The 27,929-nt window shown below is 41.0% G+C and overlaps 3 protein-coding genes across 3 annotated transcripts; all 3 read right to left on the bottom strand.

Moving 5' to 3' along the window:
- Positions 1–860: 860 nt before the first annotated feature.
- Positions 861–15,482, bottom strand: srpx (sushi-repeat containing protein X-linked). Its single transcript, XM_041056323.1, has 11 exons — positions 15,465–15,482; positions 14,561–14,739; positions 9,222–9,278; positions 7,340–7,528; positions 6,920–7,096; positions 6,307–6,433; positions 6,062–6,183; positions 4,765–4,944; positions 3,214–3,347; positions 1,759–1,880; positions 861–1,601 (listed from the first exon to the last, which is right to left on the bottom strand). Exons 2-11 carry the CDS (start codon positions 14,619–14,621, stop codon positions 1,418–1,420), a joined length of 1,353 nt encoding a protein of 450 aa, XP_040912257.1. The 5' UTR covers positions 14,622–14,739; positions 15,465–15,482; the 3' UTR covers positions 861–1,417.
- A 2,166-nt stretch (positions 15,483–17,648) lies between these two features.
- On the bottom strand, positions 17,649–24,294 carry LOC121194751 (transcriptional regulator ATRX-like). Its single transcript, XM_041057759.1, has 5 exons — positions 24,283–24,294; positions 23,466–24,018; positions 23,232–23,311; positions 18,846–21,382; positions 17,649–17,676 (listed from the first exon to the last, which is right to left on the bottom strand). Exons 1-5 carry the CDS (start codon positions 24,292–24,294, stop codon positions 17,649–17,651), a joined length of 3,210 nt encoding a protein of 1,069 aa, XP_040913693.1.
- A 131-nt stretch (positions 24,295–24,425) lies between these two features.
- On the bottom strand, positions 24,426–27,739 carry LOC121194748 (X-linked retinitis pigmentosa GTPase regulator-like). The gene is made up of 10 exons (XM_041057756.1): positions 27,709–27,739; positions 27,310–27,435; positions 27,085–27,177; positions 26,748–26,810; positions 26,490–26,648; positions 26,245–26,394; positions 25,919–26,077; positions 25,186–25,341; positions 24,952–25,076; positions 24,426–24,671 (listed from the first exon to the last, which is right to left on the bottom strand). Exons 1-10 carry the CDS (start codon positions 27,737–27,739, stop codon positions 24,426–24,428), a joined length of 1,308 nt encoding a protein of 435 aa, XP_040913690.1.
- Positions 27,740–27,929: the final 190 nt, after the last annotated feature.

The following is a 27,929-nucleotide window of genomic DNA, read 5'->3' as shown; positions in this document are numbered from 1 at the left end:
AGGCACAGTGGTGCTTAAGTAAATGCTAATATTAGCCAGGGAATATGCTCAGTGCTAACATGCTGTTAAGCAGGTGTGATGTTTATCATGTTCACCATCTTATTTAAACATTTGGTAAATAGCAGGGACCTAAAAATACAGTTGAGGCTGATGGAAATGGCCAAAAAAAGGGGGATAAAAAACCAATTAAATACAGCTTTGCAAATTAGAATCTATTTTTCCATGGTCACAGCCGAGAGAGTTATGCATGATGTGATCTTTTCCTATTGGGTTACATGCTGGGGGCAGGTTGGAGAAACAGTCATTAAACCACTCAAGTCCTTCTACAAACAAACCTTGAAAAGTTTGGATAAAAAAACAGTTCATTGTCATTAGTGTACGATGCTGCAGGACATAATTTTCTGAGTTTTGCAGGTATTTGGTCTCATATCAAAGACCTGACACTGGTGTTAAATGAAAAGCCAGGGGATCACCAAAGAGATTCCAATTTATCCTGAGGGGAACATCTAATGTCTGAGCCTAATATCATGGTCAAACAGACAGTCGGTAGGATCAGACTGTAGGATAGATCCTCTGAGGCCCATGAATGGCTTCACAAAAAATTCTGTCTGGACCAAAGGGGTGGACTGAATGACTGACACTCATCTGCTTGTTTCCACTGAATACTCATTAACTGAATGGAGAACAACACTGTTATTTTAAGAAAAGAATAATTTTCAGTTCTCAACCAAACAACAAAATATGACTGGATCAGGAGTTTGTTTCGCTGCATCCTTTGCCTCCTTCGGTTTTTCTCTTTACTCATCCTCGGACGATCTCACATCTCTTGCCTTCACACTGATGCACTGAAGATCACATCCTCCGTGACAAACGTATTTAATCAGTGTAAAATCTGACAAAAGTGTACAGATGCACTGTACTTAATCTCGCTCTCTCTCTCACACACACAGTTTTCCAGAGAGTGTCATTACTAAAGAAGTGAGACATAAATATTAGACAGGCAAAAGGTTTTCCAGTTCATACAGTAAAAGGACTTTTTGTACAAAATAGTAAAACATATTTCTGACTTGAAAATAATAATAATAAGACATACGGAAAGACAAGACTCAGGAATCAATATGATTGTAATGTTCTGTTATGACCCATTCCATTCAGTGACCTCTTTCAATAAATGTTTGCTTCAGATCCAGCACCATGACTGACATCCAAACTTTTCATGGCACACAATTGACACACATGCACACACACACACATTCACACCTTCAGGATACAGGACTCAATGAGTTCAGGTAGGAGTGTGTGACATGTGGATAACAACATTAAGATCAGAGCAGGCCCTGTCTGCTGTGACTGAGGAGGAAAAGGATCAAAGATGGCTGACAGTCCAAAGAAGTGCACTGAAAGGCACATGTGTGTTTTATGACTGACATGTCTGACCAGCCTCCTGCTGTAGCAACATCTCGTCCTTGCGCTGGGGGAACGTGTCGATGGTGGTGAATAATTCGGCCGCTGTGATCGGGAACGGGTAGCGTTGCTTGTCCATGCCCTGCTTGTCTACCAGCACCATTTGGAAAGACCTTTGTGGGATCTGGAGCAGTAACCTAGGTAACGCACATCAGCTCAGTAAGCAGCTGTAGGGAGGGAGGGAGGGAGGGAGGGAGGGAGGGAGAGAGAGGGAGGGAGAGGGAGGGAGGGAGAGGGAGGGAGGGAGGGAGAGAGAGTGTGTGTGTGTGTGTGTGTGTGTGTGTGTGTGTGTACCTGAGCTGCAGGGCCAGGCCTGGGGGAAGCAGCCTGTGTCGAATTCGTCCAATCTGTGCTGGGTAAGTCCCAACTAGCTCAATTACTGTCACATGCCTCAGGTCCAGTCCACACTGAGCGTGCTGTTCTCACAGCAGAGACAGAAGGAGACAGACTGATCCATAAGTGTTATAGCTTTGTTATTGATTCCTATGCAGCCAAAACACAACTGAGCAAAGCTCACAGTACAGACTGGAAGAGAGAGCACAAGGGCTGCAGCCAATTATTATTTTCATGATTAATCAAAGTCCCCTTCCACTGCTTATTGTTATTTCACTTGGAAGTTAAAAAATCTTAACCATAATGAAACACTGAGTTCTACCTCACAACCACAGTTTGTGCTTTTTGATTTGCAGTTTGTAACACAGTATAAATAAATAGATCGACTTTGTTGCGCCCAAAGGGGAAATTTGTTTCCACAGAGCATGCATTACATGCTCGTTAGGTATTACCCTATTGGTAAAACCTAACTTTGAGTCTGCCTTTTATTTATTTATAAGCAGCATATAAACATTTAATAAATGGTTTATAATCCTGTGGAGGAGCTATAATAATAGCTATAATAATAAGAGCTATAATATAATTTCTCCCATGAAGATGACTTATCGCTCAATAAATAGTTGAACTATAAATAGCTATATAATAGCTTTACTTTACTGTCATCCAACAACACTTTAATGTACTTATATCTGCTGACAACTACATTAAACCATTTATTATTATCACTGTACTGTTTATTACTATACAGGTCATAAATACAAATTAGGGGACTTAAAGAATTATCAAGTTATTATTTGTATTTGTGAGACATTCATTGATATAAAACAAGAGAAATCTTAAATCTTGTTTCAGACCTTGAGAAGCAGGAACCAGAGAATAATTGACATTTTTGCTGGAAAAATGATTGATTACCAAAGCATTTGTTGATTAGAGATAACACAGACAAAACAACTCCCAATAACCAAACTACCTTGACAAATCACTCAGGTTGTTCACAAACCGACTGCCTTTCTAACACCAGTTTGTGTTTCAGCTGACAACCCAGTCACTTTGAAAGTTCAGGCATCTGACAGCTCTGACTTAATGGTTTCTGACGAGCCAAGGGAATATCCAGCTCAAGAATAGCCTTTTCGGAGCCAGTGTCAGTTTCATTTATTCATCGCCTTGACATTTTCTGTTCATCAGGACACCCTCCCTCCTATTTATTTGTCTCACTGCTCTGTCCCACTTAGGCAGCTAAGCGAGAAAGAAAACCAAACACACAAACACACTGTGGTCCTCCCTCCGTGCGAGCAGCATTAGAAAGGACACAAATCGCTGCAGTATTGACTCGTCTTGTTCCCTTCACTCCTGCTCTTCCCTCCATCTCAGTCACCCCACATACAACTCATGTTCTCTCTGTGCGTCGTGCCTCACCTGTAGGTTAGTCATCTGGAAGCGGTAATTATGATTGGCAGCCGTTGGGGCCGAGATAATGAGAAGCCGTCGCTTCTCATAGAACTGGTCAAGCAGTGCAGCAGCCGTCCGCACTCCCACGTTAATGTTCATGGCTGTGATGACATTGAATGTACAATTAAGTGATAATATACAAGGTATGACACACAGTACAAGAGAAGACGATTTGTTTACAGCATAATATTACAGTGAGCTTGCGGTGTAATTTTGTTCTTTTTGGCTGCTCGGCACATGAAATCAAATAAAAACTTGTGCACTATCGTTAGTATATTCAACGGTGAACTGCGTTCAGCGTTTGTTGCACAAAAGCTGCAACACAGTCTCTCCTGTCCACTACTTTTTCAGGTCTCACAGATGCAGACATTCAATAGACGTACATCCAGTATTGATTTTTCTGATCGATGGATAACAGAGAGGGCCATTTTCTCCTCCACTGACCTTCTCACAGAGAACCAGTTTAGCACAGGTAGGCAAAGTAAGATGTAAGATTTTTTTTATTTATTGCTGCTGTGGCACAAGACAGTACATGAAAAGATTAGAAATAACTGGGAGCAGCCCAATCAGAGCCTCAACCTCATTCAACTGGCATAAAAATAGCCCACGTTTTATTTCCAATGGCAAACAGAGGTTTGTTTTTATACCCAGAACTGCCCCATTATGCTGCGTAGTAGAATACTTGGCAGAATAATTTAGAAAAAGAATTGTGTACTATATATCAGTGACTGTGTGCTGAGCCTATTGAACAGAGTGCACAATCAGTCAATCTGAGTGATACAAAGTGCGGGGGGGTTAATTGATTGGAATAATGTCTAAATTTTCATTGGGGGTAAGCGTCTAAATTGTGCAAAAGACAGCTCAAAGTATCACAAGCTGCCTAGTAACGCTGCCTGGAAAAAAAGATATAATAATATCCCTGTCATTGCTGATGTAAATACTTGGCCAGAATACCAAAGGAATTAAATTATCAACAGATCTGAATCCAAAATAGAGTGCTAAAAATAAAACCAGAACTAAGAGGAGTCTACTGGAGAAAGAGCAGTTGAACACTTTGGAAACTATCTGCATGTTTTTTGGTCGTCTCCCAAGTTTTGGACCAAAGTTTTGGAGATATCCTTCCAAATGAATTCAAATGCTGCAGAACAGAGCATCATCATGGAAGATTGTGGACATTTGTACTTACAAAATATTCTTTTAGTTATGGCAGGGGTGCTCTTTCCATGAGTAAATGGACCAGGAGATTAAAATATGTGAAATTTAGAGAGTTAATTATAGAATTAAGGACAAAAACATTTAAAACTAATTAGAAATAATGATCATATGATCACCAAAGTGATATAACTTCTTTTACTTTTTCACTTTTTTCCTCTTTGTTTATAATTTTTTATTCAAATCTTGCATCTGCAACATTCATTTTCACAAATTAAGACATTAAATTAAAATTTTAAAAAAAAAGTTTCAAAAATAAAAGCTCGTTTCTGTGTCTGTGTGCGTTCTTCTGCATGCAGTACATACGTGCACAGGTAGTGTCTGTGCCAGACCAGGTGAGTCCATACTGACACACTCTGGCAGCGCTGCCCTGCAACTCGTAGCCGCCGGTGCAGGTGAAAACACAACTGGCACCGTAGTTGTCTCCATCACTGTCACACTTCATGTAACCGTTGTCTGGAGGAAACAGTGGGCTGCAGCGGCGCACTTAACAGACGGAGGGACATGGGACACACAATGTCAGGGAATATATGAAGCAACAAACTCAATATAAAAGGAAGGAGAAACAGGAGGAATGGCACTAGCACAACATGCATCTACAAATTCTTAAATGGACAGAATGTTGCTGGAAGACAAACTGCTTTTTCATTGCACTTCAAGTGGAAGAATCAGGATCAAACTTATTTATCACAAAGATTAGTGGGAGTAATGGAGTAGTAGTGTCTTAATTCAGAAGCTGGAACTTTTGAATTTTGTATGACTAGAATCAATGAATGAATGAATCATAACTGGCTAACATGGTCTGCCTCTTTCCAAAGGTGCTGATTAATGCAGCCATCATCCTCGTGAATTTGTTAAGTCACATTATCACTTCGTATTTAGCAGGTATTTGGTTCAGGTACTTGTCAAAGCCTGTTGAATATATCGCATAAAACAATGATGGAGGCCAGAAATAAATTCCACAGAATCCACACAAAAAAACTAATTCATATGGAGATATTTTCCATTAACCTGCTTCACTCTTGGACAGTCATCAGTTTGATTTAGGTCATAAATTGTACTTTGAACTCAAAACTCTGAATTTCTGACTCAACAAGCTGACAAAGGCCCATTAACCACACACTGTTCCAACTCCAGAAATGAACCTCTGACCTCCTCAAAACAACTTCCTGTAGATAGGAGAGTTAAGCTCAGAAAAGATTTATTTTATGGGTCCATAATTTCCAGATAATTCCCTAGTAAATTATGTAATTTGGTGTTAATCATAGAGAAAACGTGGGAGTTTCCATAATGGAAAAGCACCATTTAAACTTATCTGTTAACTTATTACTGAAAATGTTACATGCAGACAATTATCATTTTTTCTGCATGTTCAGCTGACCTGCAGTGCCCTGGCTAATAGACACATAGGTTATATAAGCAATTAATATGATATAATTAGAGGTGTAACAACTGAAGACTGTCCATGATTTTTCCCAGAAGTAGCACCAAATTACAAGTTTTTTTCAGGAGACTTCCAGGAAATAACCCCTTAGAATAAAGCGTTACCTTCTCCACACAGATTTTCAATATGCTCTCTCTTACTTTGCCTTTAGAGGCTCACCTCGCACTCTGACAGAGAAGCGGCAAGATCCTTTGTTCCCGGCACGGTCAAACACAGTGTAGGACATCTTATGGAGCCCCTCTGGGAAGTCTGATTTTGAAGGTCTCCCTTTCAGGATAACACTGCAAAAGACAGGCTCAGCTTTAATCCCTCACTGTGATCTTCCTGTTCAGAGTGGGATAAAAAAAAAAAAAAAACAATACGGAAGAAAAGGCTTAAAGAGATGTGGTGGGGATGAGCCTGACTCTGTAAGGATGCCATCTGCAGTGTCGACACCCTCTGGTGTGTCCCAGGTCACCCTCGCTGTTAGTTTTCCCGGCTCCGCCCACTTATCCTTAAGATTAGGACACTTTATTTTGGGGGGATCAATATCTACGGAGAGAGTGAAGGGAAGAAAACTAAAAACTTCAACAAAGATAAGATACAAATGATAAGAACAAATCTCTAAATCACATCACATGATCCGCACTTAACTGTATTACTACAAAATAGAGCACAGTAGCTCTGCCACTTGAAAATGTCATCTCGTGCTGATTTTTCTATGTTCCCAGCCGACTTTTAAAGCGAGAACCCTGCTAAAGGAGTCTTGGCGGCTCCATACCTGATGCTGTGCTAAAGCCGACATGTCCCTTGCAAGAAGTCAGCTCCCTCAAGATAAAAAAAAAAAACAAAAAAAAAACACATGTACATCTGAGACTTTCATGCAGTATTCTGTAGCTGGCACTGTGCCTTAAGCAACTAATTAATCCACCGAGTTTCCATAGTAGCTTTTTTCCCATTGCAGCTCTGTAGTGTGCAGGCTTGAGTCCTGCGTGGGAGAATAAATTGTGCACAAAAGAACAACACACAAAGTCTTACCGACACAGGTGGGAACACCAGCGTTCCACACCTTGCTGTGCTGGCAGGTTGCGGTCTTCTGGCCCTTCAGACTGAATCCAGGGGAGCAGAAGAACTCACAGCGAGAGTTGAAGTAGGAGCCGTCCGAACACTTGTAGCCGCCGTTAGCGGGCATGTTCAGCTTGGGACAGCGGATCTCTGTCAGAGGTGGGTTCAGTAGGTGTTTATTATTTAAGATACTTCAAAGTCTTCACATCCAAACACTAGATATCCCACCACAGCCCAATAAAAGCAAAAACTGAAAAATGACAAATATAGCATATTAAACTATGACTTTCACGATGCTTGCACAGAAGATGCATTTCTTGAGGTTTACAGATAATATCTTTATCCAGAGATGTGTGTGTGTGTTTGTTTCTTCAGGTGGATGTTCCTTCTCACCTCGGCAGGCGTAGTTAGAGGACCAGTGTTTGCTGGCCATACACACCACCTCGGAGCTCTGGGCCTCGTACCCCTGCTTACAGCGGATCTTACAGCGTGTTCCCATCACATTCCTGTAGTGTTCTCCTCTGGGTGTGCGACAGCTCACATCACCATGTTTCACCTTAATGGGCGCGCACCATGGTGTCCCTAAAAATGGAGGAAAGACAACTACGCTGACCTTTTCTCCACCACATCAAGGCAATTATATGTTCTTTTTTTATAGTGCAACCTTAAACTTAAATGGGAAAGAAGGGTAATATCAGTACTCAATGAAAGTTCAATAATCTCTTACCTGAAGACTATAAAAGCTAAGAGAGGGTTCCTTGTCCAGTAAGTGTGAAAGTGTGAAAACCCACCCATCATCTGAGTTCAGACAGATACGGTGGATTTCTCTTTACCTTATCTGCGACATCCCTTAATCCAACAGTGTCTCATGAGGCAAAAAAGATAATCACTTGAGGAGAAGACAGATAATGATGTGCAGAGAGTACTTAAGGTTCAGAAACCAGAGGAGGCACCAATGTGTTACTGATCCTGACCAAGAAATAGTCCTGCACATAATCCCCTGATTTAGCAAAAAAACACATTTCCTAAAACACTTATTAAAAACTATTCCTGCAAGACCTACCAGACGACTACAGTTACTTTCAACTTGTCTCCTCCCACGGTAGACACCTCTGTCCATCTCTACAATGCTTGTGTAAGAATTCCTTGTTTGACGCCAAGTTTGAGGGGCCACAAGGTTCGTTTCCAATTCATGGAAATCGAAATCTGCAGTTTATTTCCTGCTGGCTCAGGACAAACACTGAGCTCTGTGGACCAGCACATACACACATGCTGTATACACACACTTGGAGAGGAGAATACACACCAGCTTAGGCTAATTTCCAGTTGGAATAAAAATGAGTATTCATCACACAGCAAGCCTCCCTTGCTCCCTCTCTCTCTCTCTCTGCTTGTGTGTGCATTGGCAAAGTCTCCAGAGCCACTGAGGAAGAGAAAATAATACTACATTTGAGTTTTTACACAAGGGGAGAGTTTGGTTTGGCCTGGACCATAATGTTCCACGTCTAAGTGACCCCAAATTTAAAGATGGAAGCTACTTTGACATAACTCAGTCAAAGTCCGTGTCAGTTTACAAAACTGGCTAAACTATCTGGCTTTAAATTATGGCTCTTTAGAGACACAGTTAAAATAACAAAAATACAGTTTCTCTGATTTTAATCCTGTGTTCCTGTACATCGTTATCCTGAGGATTACGTAAAAACCCCTCTCTTTTCTCTTCCTGTAAAACTATTTTCAGTGACGCATCTTGATCTCTGGGGTGTACGCAGAAATTTAACCAATCAAATGTCATTGACTGTTAGCTCGTGGGTCATAGTAGTTAGCAGAGCAGTAAAGTCAGAGGTGAGTGTTTGGATCTGAACCATCAAAAACTTTGCTGAAATTTTCAAGACAGTACGACTGCACTCAAATTTACATTTCTCCCTTGACCTTTTACTCCTGATAAAACAATGCCTATGAGCGAGGTGTGGGTAGAGGCTAACAGCCCTGTGTAGCGCCATATATCACTACAGCTCCATCTGAGCTACACTATGGAGCAGGCCAATCAATTCTGAAGGATTTTATTTAAATCCCCTAAATCGCTCTGATATATCTCACTTTACAGAAGGTGCTTCAGCTGACATTTCTCTGTGACTTTAAGATTAGAGGAACTTAATTAACTCTCAAAGAAAGAGTGTAAACACTCCCTAAAAAGAAATCTGAGTAAATTTTCAGAATAAATGTACTGTATGTAAGCATGTGTGTTTTGGTAGTGTCAAACAGAGAACGTAGTCACCTTTATATCTACGAGAATACCAGTCTTCATCGTCTCCGTAAGCATACTGTCCTGACCCTAGGGAAGAAAGACAAGGGGAAAAAAAAAAGAAACTAATACGGTGAGAAGAGCTGCATCTAAGATGTTAGGAAATGTTTGAAAGCATTGTTCTGGGCTGACCCCTAACCCTTTTTTACAGCAAAACAGCACCAAGAACAGGCTTAAAAACATGCCTTAACTTTTCATTTGAACCAAACTCCAGGGGGGTGATCTGGATCTTTTCCACAGGACACAAGCAGAAAGGACAAACCTCAAAAGGTCCAGGAAAAAATCAATCTGTATAGCACAAAGATTGACTCTGTGCCCCCATGTTGCGTTTAGTAGAAATGAAAGGAGCAAAATTATTTTGTAATTTTGTTCCGAAACAGCTCCCATACATCATACTTACCATAGAAAGCCATCCATTTAGAGTTAACCTTTAACAGTGAACACATTTCTCAGACAGAGCAAAAGATATTCAGACCATAACACAGCAGCATTCAAAAAGAACTGAAAAGTTTCTGAGTGGTGGCTGCAGAGCTGGTGGAGGACACAGCTGAGTGACACTGGTGAAAGACAGATGTGAGGGGAATTGTGATGAGCAAGGAGGATTATTTTAGGAAAGAGAAGGAAGGGGGGGGGGGGGGGGGGGGGGGGCAGGTCAGAAAGCAATAAAAACAGAGAGGAAAGAGGAAATGGGTGAGGAAGGGGTTAAAGTAGGTGGGGGATCTGAATGTGTCCTCTGTTCAAGATCCACAAGGAAGGAGTGTTCAACCTTCCTCCAGCTTCAGATATCAGCCGCATGTTGGTCAATGAACCTGATACTGTGAGCACATCTCCCGCCCCATTCCTCATCATGGCTTTTCTGTCAGTTTCATAAAAGCTGTCTGGACCAAAATGCTGCAAGTCATCTAATAGACACACACACACACACACACACACACACACACACACACACACACACACACACACACACACACACACACACACACACACACAACAAGCTTTGAGGTTTTAGCAGTCAGATCACACAGCATGGATTGTGCAGAGCAAACCCACATACTGAGTGAGTCAGATTTAGCTGTCTAATGGGAAAACTTTAGTGTCTGCTTCTTAATGGGGGGAAAGGAGGGAGGCAGAGAAAGGTATGGAAAACTAATTACAGGTGGGTGAGTGAGTGAGTGAGTGAGTGAGTGAGTGAGTGAGTGAGTGAGTGAGTGAGTGAGTGAGTGAGTGAGTGAGTGAGTGAGTGAGAGAGAGAGAGAGAGAGAGAGAGAGAGAGAGAGAGAGAGAGAGAGAGAGAGAGAGAGTTCTCTTCAAAATGAACATTATTTAGAGCCACTTCCCCTGACAAATGATCAGTTCTATAACTTGCAGCAAACAGGATATAACAGTTTACGCCATGGCAAAGGGAGGCTACAAACAATGATTACTTCTCTCTTCTCCAAAAGCAGCTAACCTCATGGAAATGCATCTTAAAATTCTAACAATAAATTGAAAAAGATTTTCATGAAATGTTTTGATAGGATTTATATATTAGTGAATGAAAAAGTGTTGCAAGTGTCATCATCACCCACAGTACAAGGTGATAAAAACATAAAACAGGCATTAGATCATAAATAAAATCTACAGAGAACGAGTCATTCTGAGTAGGGCCGAACGATTTTAGGAAAAGATCAAATTTCGATTTTTCTGGCAGATATTACTATTTAGATTTGAACCACGAATTTCTTCAAATCAAGCTTCAGTGCAATATTCACAATGTACAGTAACATTTACAGACATGACAGAAAATTACATCATACCATTAAAACATTAAATGCCATTACTCTAATGCAAGAATGAAAACTAAAGTTAAGAATTGATTTCAAATGTATTCAAGAAACATGCATGTACATTCTATGAAGTCTTTGAACAATGGCAGTTATTTTTCTAGACTTTTCACCGGACTTTTCCGTCATGCAGATGCCTGTGGTGATTTTTCAAGTGCCGGTATAAATTGGTTGCGTTTCCGCTGGATGTTGCAACTTTAGCGCAACAGGTTTTTTGCACAGTACCTGTTTCTGGTGCAGGTCTGCAGCCTCAAACCCGAAATACTCCCAAATGACCAACCTGCTGTTTATTTATTATTGGGGATTAAATCCCGTAACTCCGCTTCTGGTCCAGCTGAAGCCATTTCAGAAATTAAGCAGCAGGTGCAGCAGGTGCAGCAGGTTATACTGATTGCGTTAGCGTGACCTGTCCACGAGCAGCATGACGCTTCTGATTGGTGAAATTGGCAGGTAGGGAGACGGCATGCATGTGTGAAATAGTTGACACGGCAGATCCTGGGTCAGTTAGGAGCACTGCAAAAAATTGCAGCTTTGGCGATCACATGATCGCGTTGTCTGAAACCGCAGTTTCGATCAGAAAATGATAAATCGTTCTGCCCTAATTCAGAGCACAATCACTATCCACAGGTACAAGATACATAAGCCTCAGTTCTGACGTATAATCAATATCTCTCCAGAAGAAATGGGTCCAAAACTCCATCATAAGTACCTTAAGATAAAATCACTAATAAAATGGAACATCATTTTGTCACCAAGCCGTTGCTGCTGTTCCTTCTCCTGCATGTAGGTGGCGCAGGCTTGACTGGACCTGCAGGCTTGAAAGTGCTTACACTGCAGCTCTGCAGTCCTATTAAGTTGGCTGAACCTGATTTGTCCCTGTTGAGAAAAGCATTCCAGATTCAAACAAGCCTAGGATGAGAATATTTGATCTGAGACTAATCTTCACTCGTATCTAATAAATCTGTCAGCATGATGAGGTGGGATGAGCAGCCAGCATCATCTTCCTGTTCAACTCTCTTCAAAAGAGTTCTTAGCGTGACAGATGTCAAAATGTTAATGGTGCAGGCAGCATAAAACCTCTGGGAGTGAATAAACTTTAAATTACAGAGCCTGATATTCCAATTAGCTTTTCTCTGCAGGCCTCTAATACTAACAGTCATTATGTGGAAGCTCACTCTCTGTAAATGATGAAATTGCATAGAAAACTGGTCTTTTTCAGGGATTAAGAAACTGGTTAACTTACAGCTTTCCTGCAGCAATGGAAGTAAATGAAACCTTACTGCAAACAGTTCCTATAGGAGCCCCAACGTTTGTTAATTTCTTACAAATCCAGTGTTGGAACAAACAGTGTTACTACACCCTGTCATGCATTATTAGATTAATACTGTACTGCAGGACTAGGACTGTATATTGTCATCAGAGTGATGAGAAAAGGGAAGTAACAAAGGAAAAGAGAGACTGGTTGGTCAGAGGTTCATCCTGCAGCAGGATAATGACTTTACGCACATGCTTCACCACATTATACAGTATTACTGGTGACAAATAAACTTGCCTGAACGTTCTTAACTAGCCATATAGCTATGTGTTACAATTACATACTTACACTTTTTTATTTATATGCTTTTTATTTATGTATTTATACTTTATTGATCTGTATGGCATCTAGTGCGGCTGTTTTATAATACCTCTACTTGAATATTTAATTCATAATTAATGTTTAATGAGAGTTCTGCTGTCTCTGGCTGTGTCATTCATGAAATAATGGTGCACTTCCAATTTCCAATGTGTTACACTTTTTTTTCTGGCAGACACACAACTGTAGAGTAACTGTTCTGCAGGGATGGTGCTCTCTGGAATTTCCCCGAGTCAGCTCCCTGTGTGTGAAGGATTGATCTTTCTGCCTCTGACCCACATCTGTACAAGAATCATCGTGGAAAATATGATCAGGCTTTTACTAATACTTGCTGCAGATTTGTTCTTTAAAAAAAAAAACCTTTCCCACCCAGCTTTAGGCATGCACACACAACTGATAAATGGGTAAATTGAGCCCCAGAACAAACACAAACATACCCCTGTAAAATAAACTCCTCATAAGCACACACACACACACACACACACACACACATACACACAGACCAGAGTCCTGACTGTCAGCTCAGAAGCTGCATTTAGTCTGTCAGTGTAAATCTGCTCGGCAGCTTGTGTTCATGTTTCAGCCTGTATGATCATACAGCAGTGGTGAGCCACTCTCAAACCATCTACAGGCACATAGCCACAACACACACACACACACCTGTACTTATATCTTTGTGAGGACACTCATTGAGATAATACATTCCCTAACCCTAACAAAAACACAATTCTAACCTGAACCCTAAAACCAAGTCTTAACCCTGAAGCAGCCCTTTAAAGATGTGAGGATTGACCAAAATGTCCTCACTTAGTAAGGTCTATGCTCAAATTGGTCCTTACAAAGATAGGTCTAGAAGTACGTACACACGTACACACACACACCACTTCTCCATCCAAACTTGAGCTTTGAAGCCATTTCAGCTCCTCACTGCAGGCGACAGTCTGGCTCCTCCATCTCCCTCTGGATAGCCTGTTGATGTTTTCTCATGTCTTATGACTCACTTACCATTATGTTCAGCATCAATAAATCTGTCGATTTATTTTTTCAACTAATAATTTCATCTATAAAAAGTGAGGAAAATATTGAAAAAGGTCCATCATTTTCCCAGAGTCTTGCATTATCCAACTAACAGTCCAAAACCCAAAGATACTCCAGTCATAATGACATAAAACAAAGAAAACACAGCAGATGATCACATTTGAGAAAATGGAACCAGAGAACATTTGGGATGTTTGCAAGAAAAAATGACTTAGAAAATTAATTATCAAAACAAATAGTTATTCATTTTCTAGCAATCACTTGATGTGTGTGTCTTAGGGAGGCCTTGTGTCTTTATTCAAGACGAGGACAGAAACTCATCAGTAAAGTCCAGTAAATACTTCCAGATCAACCCAGAGCCACACGATGTGAAAGTCCTTTGCAGCAGTTTAATTCAAATGCCTGATGAATAGGTCGCTCTTAGTAACGCTATTAAAAGAGCAGGCAAAGGAAAAGGGAGACTCAAAACGTACAGCGCACTTCAGCTGCGGGGCTTTCATTAAAGACTGAGCTCTGTGCAGAGAAACGTCCCCCAGATGCACACTGCACTCCCCCCGCTTTCCACCCCCTCCACGTAAACACAAACGCGGTTCACCAAAAACCAGCGATGAGGAGAAGCAGCCTCAAAAAAAGTTAAAGAAAAATCTTCTCCCAACACAAATCTTTTTCTTTTAAAAAAAAAATCAAATCCAGATTCAAGCCAGTGCTATCACACTTTTTAAACAGACAAAGATAAGATGTTTAATTATTTAACCAGTCTGGTCCCAGAGGGATTAATCATGTCATAACGGAGAATGAGGGCCTTCATCGGTCCTTACCTTCGTACCCGGAGCAGAAACAGAGCTGGACGAGCAGGAGCACCAGCAGCCACATGTCCATATCGAGACGCGGGGACGGACGCTCTTCAACATGTGAAGGGGAGCTTGCAGGAAAACTTCCAGCGCATTCCTGCTTTCCAAAGGCCCGCCTCTTGCTCCAGAAACAAGGGAGGATTCTCCTAATACAGTCAGGCCCGGCCACCGGCAAGAGGAGAGTCAGTTAGTGAAGACTGAGCCAAATCCTGTGGGTAAACTGTGACATGTACTGGGTTATGTCCACAGGAGAAATCAACCCACTCATTAAAAACAGACCCTCAACTCATACACTGTACTGTTACTGTACTTTAGAGGAATTTGTACTTGAATATTCATGCAATACTCAACATAAAAAACATGATCAGCTGATGGAAATTTAAGCAGTCTTATCAGTTAAAGCAGTGGTTCCCAATCTGGGGGTCAGAACTCCATCAGTACGTCTCAAGATAAACCTGAAGTTGATGAATAGGACAGAATTATAAATTTATATTTTTCAGTTACATTTTCAGAGTTTTCTCTAATTTTTTCATTTTCTTGTTAAATACTGGTTCATTTCACCTCTTCAGGCCTTCAGAAATCCTACAGATGAAATGATCTGAAAAGCATGTATCACACTGACAGGGACATTTTGTTGATTGTTTTAAGTTTGATGCTACATGTATATTTTATAATACACTCGCATCAATTGTTAAGTAAAATTATCAGTGCAGGACTTAAGATAGAGTATTTAATGTAGAAAAAAAAATGTCACCCCCTACTAGAGGTGGTGACATATACAACTTGGACATTGGCTATGGTGACTATTTGTAATCATGTGCAACCAGTTATCCAGTGATAATTGTACACCTATTCAAGGTTGACTACTCACGTCTTTGTCCATTTTGCACCATTCAAGGTTGCAAATCAATCAATGTGCTCTGGTCGCTTTTTTCCCTTGCTGTCCTCAGAGGTGCTTGCTGTGATATTCTGTGAATTAGAAAATGAATCCCAGGACAAATTAAGATGAGTGACACCAAGACAACTAATTGTTCAGGACATTATGAACATTACATATGAATATTCAGTATATAAAGCACATGGAAAGATAAGAGCACCTGGCAGGTACATGACTATTAATATATATCCCAGAAGATGTTCCATATTTCTCTCTTCTCTCCATCACAGTGAGAAGAAGCAGTAACACAGTGCTGCAAGGTGGAAAGAAATTTCAAACATTGGTACAACTCCCTGTTTACTAATGATGTGAGGAAGTTTCTAGCAATCCAGATAAATTCTGGCTTGATATTTATGTGACAGTCTTCTGCAGCTGATTATTATTCTGCTTCATAAGAGCTGCACACATACACAAACACACATAGCGGGAAAGCCGGGTGAAAGTACAGTGCTGTTGAAAGACTAATCACTGTTTAATTTTGTCCTCCACAAGCATGAGGTTGGGTTATAGACCCTGTGTGTGTAGTGTGTGTGTGTGCGTGTGAGGGGGCGAGTCCACACATGAAGGTGCTGAAGTGTTCCTTGTCTTGACGGGAAACAGGAAAGAGGGGAGTGTGGTGATGTGACTGCGAGAGGATCTCCTGAGCAGTAATTACACGTGGGTTCAGCCAACTGTTACGCCTGCATACGCTGAAACGTCGCTCTCAGGTCAGGTGAAGAAAGAGTTAACTGACTCCATCTTTGCTCACCTGGCTCTGAGGGATTGGCCTGACACTTTGATGTGGTGTTATAGCCAATGATTTTGGATTAAGACCCTTTCTGGGTTTTTTGTTTTGTTGTGTTTAACTCTTGTTTACACAGACTTACAATTAGCTGGTGTTCTCATCGTGTATATTTTGAAGAATCTTTAAGGCTTAAGCATTTGAAAGCACTGTTTTTGATCCTACTGTACATACAAAGTGGTCTGATTTAGGTGCAGAATGCACAATATGAATATTCACCTAATAGGGTTCACTTTGAAAGGTGTATAAACATCTTAATCGTAGATAATAGTTTAACAATATCCAGGCAGAAACAGGGAACACAATTACATTTATGAGAACACAAAGAACAGAATACACAATTGGTCTTGCTGCTGTTACAAATAAAATAATTTACTAAAAAGAGTTACATGTTAAAAAGTAGACAGATGGAGAAAAAAAAAGTCCAATGATATATATATATATATATATATATATATATTTTTTCTTTTTTTCTTTTTTTCTTTTAAGAATATTTTTAAAGGATATTTGGTTGGTCTATATTTTTCTTACTGTCAACAAATCCTATGAAAAGACCAAAACCAACAATGAATTGCCCCACTAACAAGTACTGCCTATGTAGCCAAAGCCTGATATAGCTTATTCCTCTGTGCCAGAGACCTCCATTGTTGTCAATTAAATCAGAAGTGTGCTGATTTTACACATCAAAGTTTGTTTACAGGTCTGTGGGAGTGCTACTGTATATATGAAAAAGTTTTATAAAGCCTTTTGTGGCACCAGAGGGATCTGTGTGAAGTCTGATGTCAGTTGAAGATGCGAGTTTGAAAATGAAAAAAAAAAAAAAAAAAATCAGTTGGTACAGAGTTAGAAAAAAGTGAGTTTATCAGACCTCTGTGTAAAACAACAATATGAAACAAGTTGCTCGTGGTAGTGACCCTACAGAAAACGATCAGTGAGCTTTATGGCAAGTTTCCGCTCATTGTTGTCACGATGGCAACTTTACAGTACTGGTGTGCTCTCATTGTAATTTTCAGCTGCAACAGGCCGCTGTTTTCAAACAGCAGAGAGAGACTGTTAGCAACTGGGTGGTGAACATGGTGGAGCATTTAGCGTTTCTCAGTGTTGCCTTCACAACTTATCAGTTATCGCAGATTTAATTTAGTCCCACATCACTCTGCTCCAATAAATACTCGCTAAAGAACAAAATGCTAATTAATCCTTGACTGAAAACAGTCCCCAAAATGTTTAGAATAATGTTTTCTAAAAACTACAGCACCCAGGTGTTTTAGGAAGTTAGTGAGGCTTTTTTGAGAAAATGAAACTATATATTTGAGACACATTTTAAAAGGTGAAAGTCTTCAGTAGGAATGAATGGGCTGCGTGTGGCTGAGTGCCACAGACAGGGTTGGGAAGTCGTGCAACTGAGAAATGGGCCGATGCATTTTTGTTGACAATAAGAAAAACGCACTTTAAAAATGTAGCTGACACTTTGGTTGGTTGGGTCTGACTCACAGCGTGCAGGTCTTTCTTACTGCATGACACTTTGGCTGCTGTCGGCTTTCGACAGTGTGTTCTTTGAGTCCTACACTGTGTGACATCATTGCAGGTCCAGATACTGTGGCAGTACGTTGTTCCAGAACTGCTGAGACTCATCTGGTTTCTTCTCCCCTGCAGCTCTCTGCTTCGTCCTCGGCGCTGGTTTGGGTTTTTCTTTCTGCTGTCTCTCTCTTCCGTCTGGGGGAGCGGCTTTAGGAGGCACCTTCTGTGTGTGTTCTTTTTTTGTTTTTGTTGATTTGACTTCTTCTTCTTCCTCTTCATCTCCCTCTTCTTCTCCCTCTCCTTCTTCCTCTCCTTCTTCCTCTCCTTCTTCATCTTCTTCCTCCTCTCCTTCCTCATCTTCCTCCTCCTCACTCTCCTGTTTGTCTTCAGACAGTTTTTTGCTATGTTTGGCCTTTGCAACCTTTCCTTTTTCCTCACTCTCTTCTTCCTCTTCCTCCTCACCCGTTTCTTCCTCACCCTCTTCATTTTCCACAGAGTCATGACCTTTCTTTTCTTCACTTTGTTTTCTTTCTTCTCTCTGAGTTTTGAGTACTGTCTCTATTTTTGGTTTAATTTTTGTTTCATTCTCCTCTTCCTCACCTTCCTCTTCCTCCTCCTCCGTATCTTGCATAGCCTTTTTATTAGTTTCCATACTTTGCTTTTTTTTCTTTATTTTCTCCTCCTCACCATCGCTCTCTTCCTCTTCACCTTCTTCCTCCTCTACAACTTCTTCCTCACCCTCTTCTTCTTCATCCCCTGTACCCTCCCCTTTTTCCTCCTCCTCCCCACCCTCTTTTTCTTCCTCCTCTGCAGTCTCTTCCTCAGATTGTCCCTCATCCCCTTCTTCCTCCTCCTCCTCTTCTGCCATCTCATCCTCATCTTGTCCCTCATCTTCTTCCTCCTCCTCCTCTGCAGCCTCGGTCTCTTTCTCACTTTCCCCCTCATCTAACAACTCCTCTTCCTCACCCTCTTCCTCCTCCTCCTTCTCATTTTCTTCATCACTTTTTTCATCTTGCTCTTCCTCCTCTTGGTCAGCCTCACTGTCTTCCTCTTCCTCATCATCAGTCTCAACACTTGCTTCATCCTGTTTCTCATCATCTTCCTCTCCTTCACTCTCATCTGTTTCTTCATCTTCTTCTGAGTTTTTCTCCTCATCCTCACTTTCGGTGGAATCTTGATCATCTTTTTGCTCATCAGTTTCACCCTCTTCCTCTTCCTCAACCTCATTTTCTTCTTCTTCGTCGTCTTCCTCACTTTTTGCAGACTCTGCAGTGCCACTCCCTCCTGTGTCCTCTTCCTCTTCTTCGCTCTTGCTTCCAGCTGCACTCCCGGACTCTTCACTTCTTTCATCTTCTTCATCCTCACTCACCTCACTTTCATCCTCGTTCTCTTGACTCTCTTCGCTCTCTGTTTCACTGGACTCTTCACTTTCACTTTGCTCCTCCTCCTCTGATGTTTCAGAATCACTCCCTCCTTCACCTGTCTCCTCACTGCTTTCCTCTTCTTCCTCTCCCCCACCCGTCTTCTCACTGCTTTCCTCTTCTTCCTCCCCTCCAAATTCTGTAGCATCACTCTTCTCACTTCCTTCATCCTCTTCCTCACTGCTGAAGCTTGTTTCTTCGTCACCTTCTTCTTCCTCAAATTCATTATCTCGCTCTTCCTCACCCTCTCCAGAAACATTCTCGTCTTCATCCTCTGTGTCATCACTACTTTCATCTCCCTCCTCCTCGCCGTTCACATCACTTCCACTCTCTCCATCTTCCATCTTCTCCTCATCTTCAGTATCTGTTTCTTCTCCCTTGTTACTCTCATCTTCTTCTTCTTCCACATCCTCAGTGGGGGCCGTGGAGGTTTTCTCATCTTCATCCTCCTCTTCTTCAAGTCCTTGCTTGGAAGTTTCCGTGTCTGTGCCACTGCTCTTCCCCACTGTTTGTGAAATGTCCTCACCTTCGATCTGCTCAGACATGTCACTTTTTACCGCCTCCTGATCTGACTCATCGCGAGTGATATCATTACTTTCTTCTTCTTGCGCTGCACTCCCTGACTCTGATAGGACACTGACTTGAGCATCTTTCTTTTTGTTTTTTTCTGTTGGATTTGATGATTCTGTTGAAGACAAACGTGACAGTGTGGAGGAGAAAGATGGCTGCATGACTGCACTTTGCTTCGTGAACTGCTTCGCTCGACTGGGTGCTCTGGGTGATGTAGAGGTAGCTGTGTCACTGTCTGACTGAAAAGCCTGTACACTTGTCACAGCCTCACTAAGGACCCCCATAGCTGGGCCTGCTATTCCAGCAGCAGGAAGAATAGAGGCTGCGGTACTAACAATTTTTCTCCACCTTGGTTCCTCTTCAGTTGGGCTTTTAGTTTCCTCTTTGTCTCTCTGAGAGACAAGCAGATCTGTATCAGCAGGTTCAAAGCCTTGCAGGGATTTGGCACCGCTGACAGAAACCACCTCTGTTCTCTCAGGGCTTTGTGAGGGAATGGGGTTACAAACTGCTTCAATAGGTATATGCTGTTGCGGAGCTTCAGTCTTATTACTCCACGGCTTGGCCCGTGTTTCATCTTTAGCATGTCCATTAGCTTCACCTTTAACTTTGATTTCCTTTCCTTCTTCTCCCCCTGACTTTGCCTTTGGTTTAGATTCCTTTGTTTTCTTTTTGTCCTTTACTTTATCTTCAATTCGACTTTTAACTGGAGTTTTTTTTGCATCTTCACTTCGATCTTTGACTGGTGTGGATTTGACCTGTTGTTGCTTCCCTTTGACTGTCACAGGTGTAGATGTCACACTTGGGAATTTCTCAGTATTAGTATGAGCAGGTGTGGTGACAGGCGTGGTTTCTTTTTTCACAAGTGGTGATTTAACATTCAGTGTTTTAGTTCGAACTTTTCCTGCTGCAGATTTAAGCTTGTGCTGATCTTTTGTTGGAGTCGATTTGACGTCTACTTTTTTCATCTGGGTTTGGGCATGTTTGATGTCTTCCTTTGAAACATTTTCTGCGGATGTTGAACTTCCACTTTGGACAGATATGCTGTTTTTTTCATTTTCTTTTGTGACCTTAATAACAGGAGATGTCTTGTCCAAACTTGATGATTTAGTTTCCTCCCTTCTTGGACTGTCTATCAAGTTTTTATTTAAAGAGCTGTCTTTCAAATCCTCTCGGTTTATATTACCTTGTTGCAAATTTCTATTTTTCCTGGCATTTTCTTTCACGTCAGTCAATCTCTGCTGTGCTTCAGTCAGTGTCTTCCGAACAGACTGTGAAGTTTTTGGGCTAAATTCTGGCTGTTTCTTATTTTGTTTTGGTGATTTAAGTGTTTTGATTTTATTGGACTGCTTGGTTATGTTCTCTTTTCCTTTGGACGTGACTTTGGGGTTTTTCTTTGTGCTCTTCAGTGCAGACACTTCTTTTTTTAAGGAGCTCGAGCCTTTCAGGAGCTCTGTGGGTAAGGCCTTGTGAGAATTTTGGTTTGTCTTCCTACTGGACTGGAGCTTGGCAAACAACTCTGCCTCTTTTGTAGCTCTTCTAAGAGCTCGGCCCTTTTGATTTTCCTGTAATAAATCAAAGAGAAAATATGGATTTAGTAAGATGTAAAAAAGTAAAAAGAAAAGAAAAAGTTCATAGTTATACAGATGGGTGATAAATTAAAGAAAAAAACTGCATAAATTGTTCTGGTAAGGTGTTGGGACATCAATGTGCTGCCAGATCACCTTCACTGTGCCTTGGCATTGATTCTATAAGTCTCTGGAGTCTCTGGACTCTACGGGGGGGAATGAACACCATACCTCCAAAGAATATTGCCTCATTTGGTGTTTGAATGATAGTGGTGGAGAGAGCTGTGAAATAAGCTAGTCTACAATCTGCCATAGGTGTTCAGTTGAGTTGAGGCAAAAGCATATGATTTACATCACTTTCAAAAATGTTTTTTGAACATTTGTTTTTAATGTTTTTGAAACATATTTTAAAAAATATCTTTAAGTATATGTAAATGATGGCTTTTTATGGGGTGTGGGTAATACCAAGAATATCATAGGACATATGTGCATGGTGGGCACACATAACAAATGAGTCATCAACAAATCTGTCATCAGGCTTAAATACAGATGTGGGTGGGAGAAAACCATGGTGATGGTGGAAGAGGAATCAGAAACAAGAGGAATCCTTATCTTCTCCTTTTGCGGTGGAGATAAACAGACGGCGGTTAATTGGGGGGTCAGTGAGGTGTTATCTAGTCACTGTCGGGGCAGCCTTACTGTTCAAATGCAAGTTGATTAACATTCTTTAGAGTAACCATCAATTGTACCTCTCTAGATTAAAGTACACACATGTATGAGCAAACACATGAAAAGAGGTAGAAAGTAAGTAAATACATTTACTCAAGTTCTGTACTTAAGTACAATATTGTGGCAATTGTGCTTCAGTCTATCAATTTTCTGCAAATTTATAACTTACTTCCATGTCAAGATTTTATATTCAAAATATATGAACACTTTGTAAAATATGAGGCATTGCCTAGTGCACAAAATCAGTTTAATGAGTCATTTTAGCCCTTAACTGAGTCCTTTATCTCTAAATGTAACAATAATATATCTATGGCAACAACTGATTTGAGTCACAGTAATAAACCTAAAGAGAATTATCATCTGAATGCGAATCTTGGCTCCATAAAGCCATTCACTACAACTAGGACAGGAATGGGTTACTGAGCACCACATGTTTCTTTATGACACTCTACAATGTAGGAGACTCCTTCGCAGCTTGCTTCATCCCTGGCTGTGGAAACACTGATGAGATGTGGCAAAATTCCTGCCAACTTTTCCAAAGCAGTGTGTGTGTGTGTGTGTGTGTGTGTATCAGAGGCTGGAGCCCAAACACATTTGTGTATTCACAGAAGTAATCCAAATATCTCAATCTGTTTTGAGGACATTCATTATACAGATATTGTTGGAAAAAAACAAATGAATGTGAAAAATTGAAAGACCAAAACACCAAATTCAATTTCGTAGTTTACCTCAGTGTTATATCAAGTGGAAACTTTCTACACACACACACACACACACACACACACACACACACACACACACACACACACACACACACACACACACACACACACACACACACACACACACACACACACACACACACACACACACACACACACACACAGTATGTATGCTGAGCTATGCACATTTCCTGGAAAAGTAAGAGAGTGTTCAAAGTTGCTGTTTCCTGCCCTGAAGTGCACATAATCTAGACCACAGCCAAGAAGCCTAAAGAGGAAAATAACATCCAACTGGCTGTGTAAATGACTCTATGGACAATATACTGCAGTGTATTTCTCTACTCTATCAAAGTCAAACCACTGAACAAGGAGCTTTTAAAAATCTCTTTCCTTACCATATTTGGCAAAAAGTCCGAGTCAAGTCCTTTATCCTCCACATCTTCAATGATGATTTTTCTTTGAACAGTTTCTCCCTCTGACAGAATAGACAAGAGTCAGTTAATAGGCATAGGCTGTACACAAATATATCTATCTTTGTATAGATTCTGATGGATTTCCAAGATAAACCTTCATGGATTTCCAAAGCTTCAACAGACACTCTGAAAACTGTTGTTATAGGTTTGATGTACCTGTTTGTGGTGAGGGAGGATGCTCTTTCTCTCTGAGGTGTTTACTGGGAACATGAGTGGGGGGTGTGGTGGGCCTACAGGGTTCTTTAGGTGTTGGGGGAGAAGACAACTTGTCACTTAAGGCCTTTTCAGCAGTTGCAACATGTTGTACTCTATGTTTTGCTGTCTTTTTGGGGGAGACTGGGATGTTAGGGTTACGTTTAGTTATAGACTTAGGCGACAGTAAGGAAGAGGGCAACTCTTTGGATTTAGACTTAGAGGAGGTGCTGGAGGCTTTACTCCGAAGCATGTCTGATGATTGAGAATGTGGGCTTGATGGATTGGAGGATAAAACTGGACTCTGAGGGGATTTGGACAGAGATCTGGGTGAGAATGGTGGGCTTGTTGCTATGTCTGATAAAGGTTTGGGAGATGATGAAGGGGTGGTGATGTCCTTTGAAATTGTTTTAGGGGTTAAGATATTTCTGGACATTTGCCAGGAAGAGTTGAGGAAATCAGAATTTAGACGTGGGAGGTTCTGAAACATCTCCCCAAACAGCTCCACAGAGCTTTCCTGAAAGACAAGAGGGGAAAAAAACAGCAAAAACCATTACTGACTAAAAGGTTTAAGCCACATCTATGGAGCTCCCCCAACCAGTTAGCTAGTGGCACTGCAGCAGAGCCACATGTTGGTGTAGCACTGCTCCCTACTGGAGCTAAACAATGATTACAATTGTTCAAAGCTAACAATATAGTAAACAGCCCCATTACAATATATATAAACACATTACTGGTTAAGTATAAAAGAAAATAAGCTGAAGATGGGCTTTTTTGATACCTTGTAAGTCATTTTTGATGTGAAGTGAATTCAAATCATTTTAAGACTTTTCAAGATCTGCAGATGCCCTGAAGTTAAACTATGTACACAGCTTCAAACAGCTAAAGTTAATGACTAGTTTTAGAAGTCTTATGAAGACCCGGTTATGTTTGGAAGATACACATCAAGGTGTAGGTTCTCACTTTTTCTCTGTGGCGTGCTCGAGCAGCGAGGGCTGAGAGTGGAACTAGTGGAGTTGGATGAGTCGAAGTGTCTAGCAGGAGAATTTCTGCGTAACTTGACTCCAAAAAGTTGTCACTGACTGTGACATCCTTCTCTGGCACCACTTCTTGGTTCTCTGGTGGTCTGGGTGTAGCCAGTACCAGCATGTGGTTACCACCGCAGGACACCTAAACGCAAGAAAACACATGGACTTGGTGTAGTTTATTTCTTTGTACAGTGAATTTCCTCTAATCTGTTCTCCCACACACTTATACCCATTTACTTTCAGGGAGGTTGGGGAGGGAGGCACTTATACAGCATTTTAAGCTGAAGAGTTTGGGGTTTAGTGTTTTGGACATTTCTTATTGTGGACATTCCACATGGTGGATCTAGGGATGAAACAACCTCCCATGTAATTAATGTATCAAATTCTGTACCATCCTGAGCCCTTTCATCACATTCACATACCAACTCAACATTGTACTTGAGAAAACGTGTGGAAAGTGTAGGGCTGAACTGGTTGATGAAGTTCTCTTCCCCTAACCCCAGTTTTCCATGACGACCATTACCAAATGTGTAGAGCAGCCCACTGTCTGCGGAAGAGGAAAAATACGTTAAATAAGGTTTTAAAGCTGCATTCAGTAGCCTTGAGTTAAAGAAATACTATCACAATTGTTTGAATAAACTTCAGGGGTAGCTTACCTGTGATCACAGCAGTGTGGTTTCCTCCACAAGCGATGTGTCTGACGCTGCTGTTAGAAAAGTGCTCCAGTGGTTTTGGCAAATCAACTTCAAACAGAAACGTTCCATGGCCCAACTGACCGTACTGACCCCTGCCAAACGTGTACACGTTCTCCTCTGACACAGACACAAAGAATTATACTGATTTACTGTTCTGTAATTAAGTACAATCTTAAGGCACTTTCTATTTTATGCCATTTTATTTTAATGCTCCACTACATTTCAGAGAGTAGTACTGTACTACATTTATCTTATTGTTTGAATTACTTTGTAGATTACAAATTTGCATTGCGCAAACACTACAAAATTAATTTCTATTATTTGAGTTGTATTGAGTCCTAAAAGTTTTATTTAACTTAAAGCAAGTGAAAAGCGGCAGGAACATAATTCTAACCTGTTTTAATAGAAGTTTAGAAGTCAACTAGTTTTAGGAATTTTCTAGAAATAGTTGACATTTTTCTTGAATCTGAAACAGTGAGTTTTTATTCTTCTTTCAAGACTCTCAGACAAATTTCCAAAAAGTTCTTGAAACAATTTCACTTCTGTTGGAAACAGGCTGAAATAATTTAACTCGACTGGCATTTTAGATTTTGTATATAAACAGTTGAATAGAGAAAATAAAAAAGTAGAAATATCAGTGTTTTACAGTGTTGATGTCTGTTTCTATAACAAAGGTTATATACTGTTAACCTACCTGTAAGTGCCACAGTGTGTTCCCCTCCACAGGACACTTGGGTGACATGGCCCAGAATCCCTTGCACCCGCTGAGGGACTCTGTGATTGGCAAGCTGCTCCACATGGAGACCAAGCCGTCCGTTTGCACTCTCACCAAATGTGTAAAGATCTCCAGCCACTAAAAGCCAACACAATATTCTCAGCACTGTGAATCATGTTAAACATACCTGAAGGTTAAGCATTAGCCTCTTCCCTCTATTTGTTTTGCATGTGATTCAGAGATTGACAGAATGATACCGTTTACTGAAGAGTGAGTCGTTGTGCAGTATTTGATTGGTGTTGTACCTGTGACAAATGCTGAGTGGTGGTACCCACAGGAGACCCACATCACCGCTTCTCCAACATTCACCTCTCTGGGTTCTGATGAAAATCCCTCGTCTCCTAAACCAATCTGACCCACGGAGTTGTCTCCCCACATGAACAGCCTTCCATCCTCTACACACACACAAACAAGAAGAGAGCATAGACTCATACAGTTTGGATCTTGGACCACAGACACTTGTGACATTATAAGTTGTGACTGTTTTAACCTGTTAAGGCAGCTGAGGTGTTGCACCCTGCAGAAAGCATCCTGATTGGTGCTTGGTCACAGAAGGGATGCAGCAGGTGAAAGGATGTAGTGTTTTTGCAGTGGCCCAAACCAAGCTGCCCGTCTTGGTTACTGCCAGCACCATACACACTACCCCGCCCTAAAAATATACAAAACCTGGTTAAATACAAGAACAAGCACTGGGGACGACTTCTATGTCTGTTACGTAAAACTCTTAGTCATTTGTTCATCATCTTACATGTGCAGACAATTGTGTGATCTCTCCCACAAGCTACAAGCTTCACCTTCTCGGACTTTAAGGCTAAAAAAAAGAAAACACATAGCTATTATTACCACAAAAAACAACAATCAATCAATCAATCAATCAATGTATTAATCAGTAAGTGATAGTAAACTGAATTTAGTTTTGTTTTGGACTCTTGGTCAGGCAAAACAAGTGATTCAGAGATGTCAGTATTGACATTTTCACTGTTTTCTCTGACCAGACAATAAAAGGATTAATCAAGAAAATGTTCAGCATATTAATCAATAATGAAAATAATTATGAATCACAACCCTAATGTAAAGCAACTAACCTTTCACAGAGGCAGGTTTGTTGGCAGCGGGCTTAAATCCCAGACCCAGTTGGCCCCAAGTATTACCACCAAACATGAGCAGCCTCCCATTTTCTGAAAAAGCATTACAGACATGGAAATTTGACTTAGCTGCAGTAAATTACACTTTATCTATTAGTGAACATTGTAAGCATTCATCACAAAATAAAATATGCATAGAGTGTGTGTGTGTGTGTGTGTGTGTACCTGTGATGACAGCAGTGTGCTCTCCACCACAGGATATATGCAATGGATGGTCATTCTTCAGCCAGAATATACTGGGCTCATTGTCTGCAAAGCTGCTTTTTCCAAATGTGAAGATGGCTCCTGTTTCTAATGACAAATGTGTGAGTCATCGTTATAGACAGACTTGACAGGACTGATACAGGACTTACAGGCAACAGTAACTAACTGCTCTCTAACACCGGCTAAATCCCAACCCAACCTGCTGTCAGATCTCAAGCGATTTAAGTAGCAGCCTGACAGAAATAGCAACAGGTTCACCATTCACACACACATATCGTTAGGATGATGGGAAGAGAAATAGAACCATACATAAAGCGGATGGGTATTCTGCCTAATGCGATGTGTAAAGTGTACTCTCACCGGGTATGTCCACATCGGTCTGTCCCGTCATCTCCACCGCTATCCCGCTTACACCCCCTCACCTTTGCCGTGTAGCTCCGTGCTGACGGACCGGCAGATGAAGGACAGGTCAGGGAGGGGCAAGAACTTAGAAAGGAGTAGCTAAGCTAGCTGTCCTTGTTCTAACAATGGAAGATTAGTTTTAACTGACCGATACTGATATTTTTGCTTTTAAGTATACC

Source organism: Toxotes jaculatrix, chromosome 15 (genome assembly GCF_017976425.1).
Source record: "Toxotes jaculatrix isolate fToxJac2 chromosome 15, fToxJac2.pri, whole genome shotgun sequence".
Taxonomy (NCBI): Eukaryota; Metazoa; Chordata; class Actinopteri; family Toxotidae; genus Toxotes; species Toxotes jaculatrix.
The sequence above is the reverse complement of the archived record's forward strand: the minus strand, read 5'-3'. Positions and strand labels throughout refer to the sequence as shown.

Excerpts from the sequence above, each read along its gene's own strand:
- LOC121194751 (XM_041057759.1), bottom strand. Across the intron at positions 23,312-23,465 it reads TCCTCCCTCACCACAAACAG|AGGGAGAAACTGTTCAAAGA; the intron begins GTACATCAAACC and ends CTATTCTGTCAG. Across the intron at positions 21,383-23,231 it reads CGGACTTTTTGCCAAATATG|GAAAATCAAAAGGGCCGAGC; the intron begins GTAAGGAAAGAG and ends GATTTATTACAG.
- LOC121194748 (XM_041057756.1), bottom strand. The coding sequence starts at position 27,739 with ATGACGGGACAGACCGATGTGGACATACCCG. Across the intron at positions 27,178-27,309 it reads GCACACTGCTGTCATCACAG|AAAATGGGAGGCTGCTCATG; the intron begins GTACACACACAC and ends ATGCTTTTTCAG. Across the intron at positions 25,077-25,185 it reads CCACACTGCTGTGATCACAG|ACAGTGGGCTGCTCTACACA; the intron begins GTAAGCTACCCC and ends CCTCTTCCGCAG.
- srpx (XM_041056323.1), bottom strand. The coding sequence starts at position 14,621 with ATGGACATGTGGCTGCTGGTGCTCCTGCTCGTCCAGCTCTGTTTCTGC. Across the intron at positions 7,529-9,221 it reads GTATTCTCGTAGATATAAAG|GGACACCATGGTGCGCGCCC; the intron begins GTGACTACGTTC and ends CTCCATTTTTAG. Across the intron at positions 3,348-4,764 it reads CACAGACACTACCTGTGCAC|CCATGAACATTAACGTGGGA; the intron begins GTATGTACTGCA and ends ATGTCATCACAG.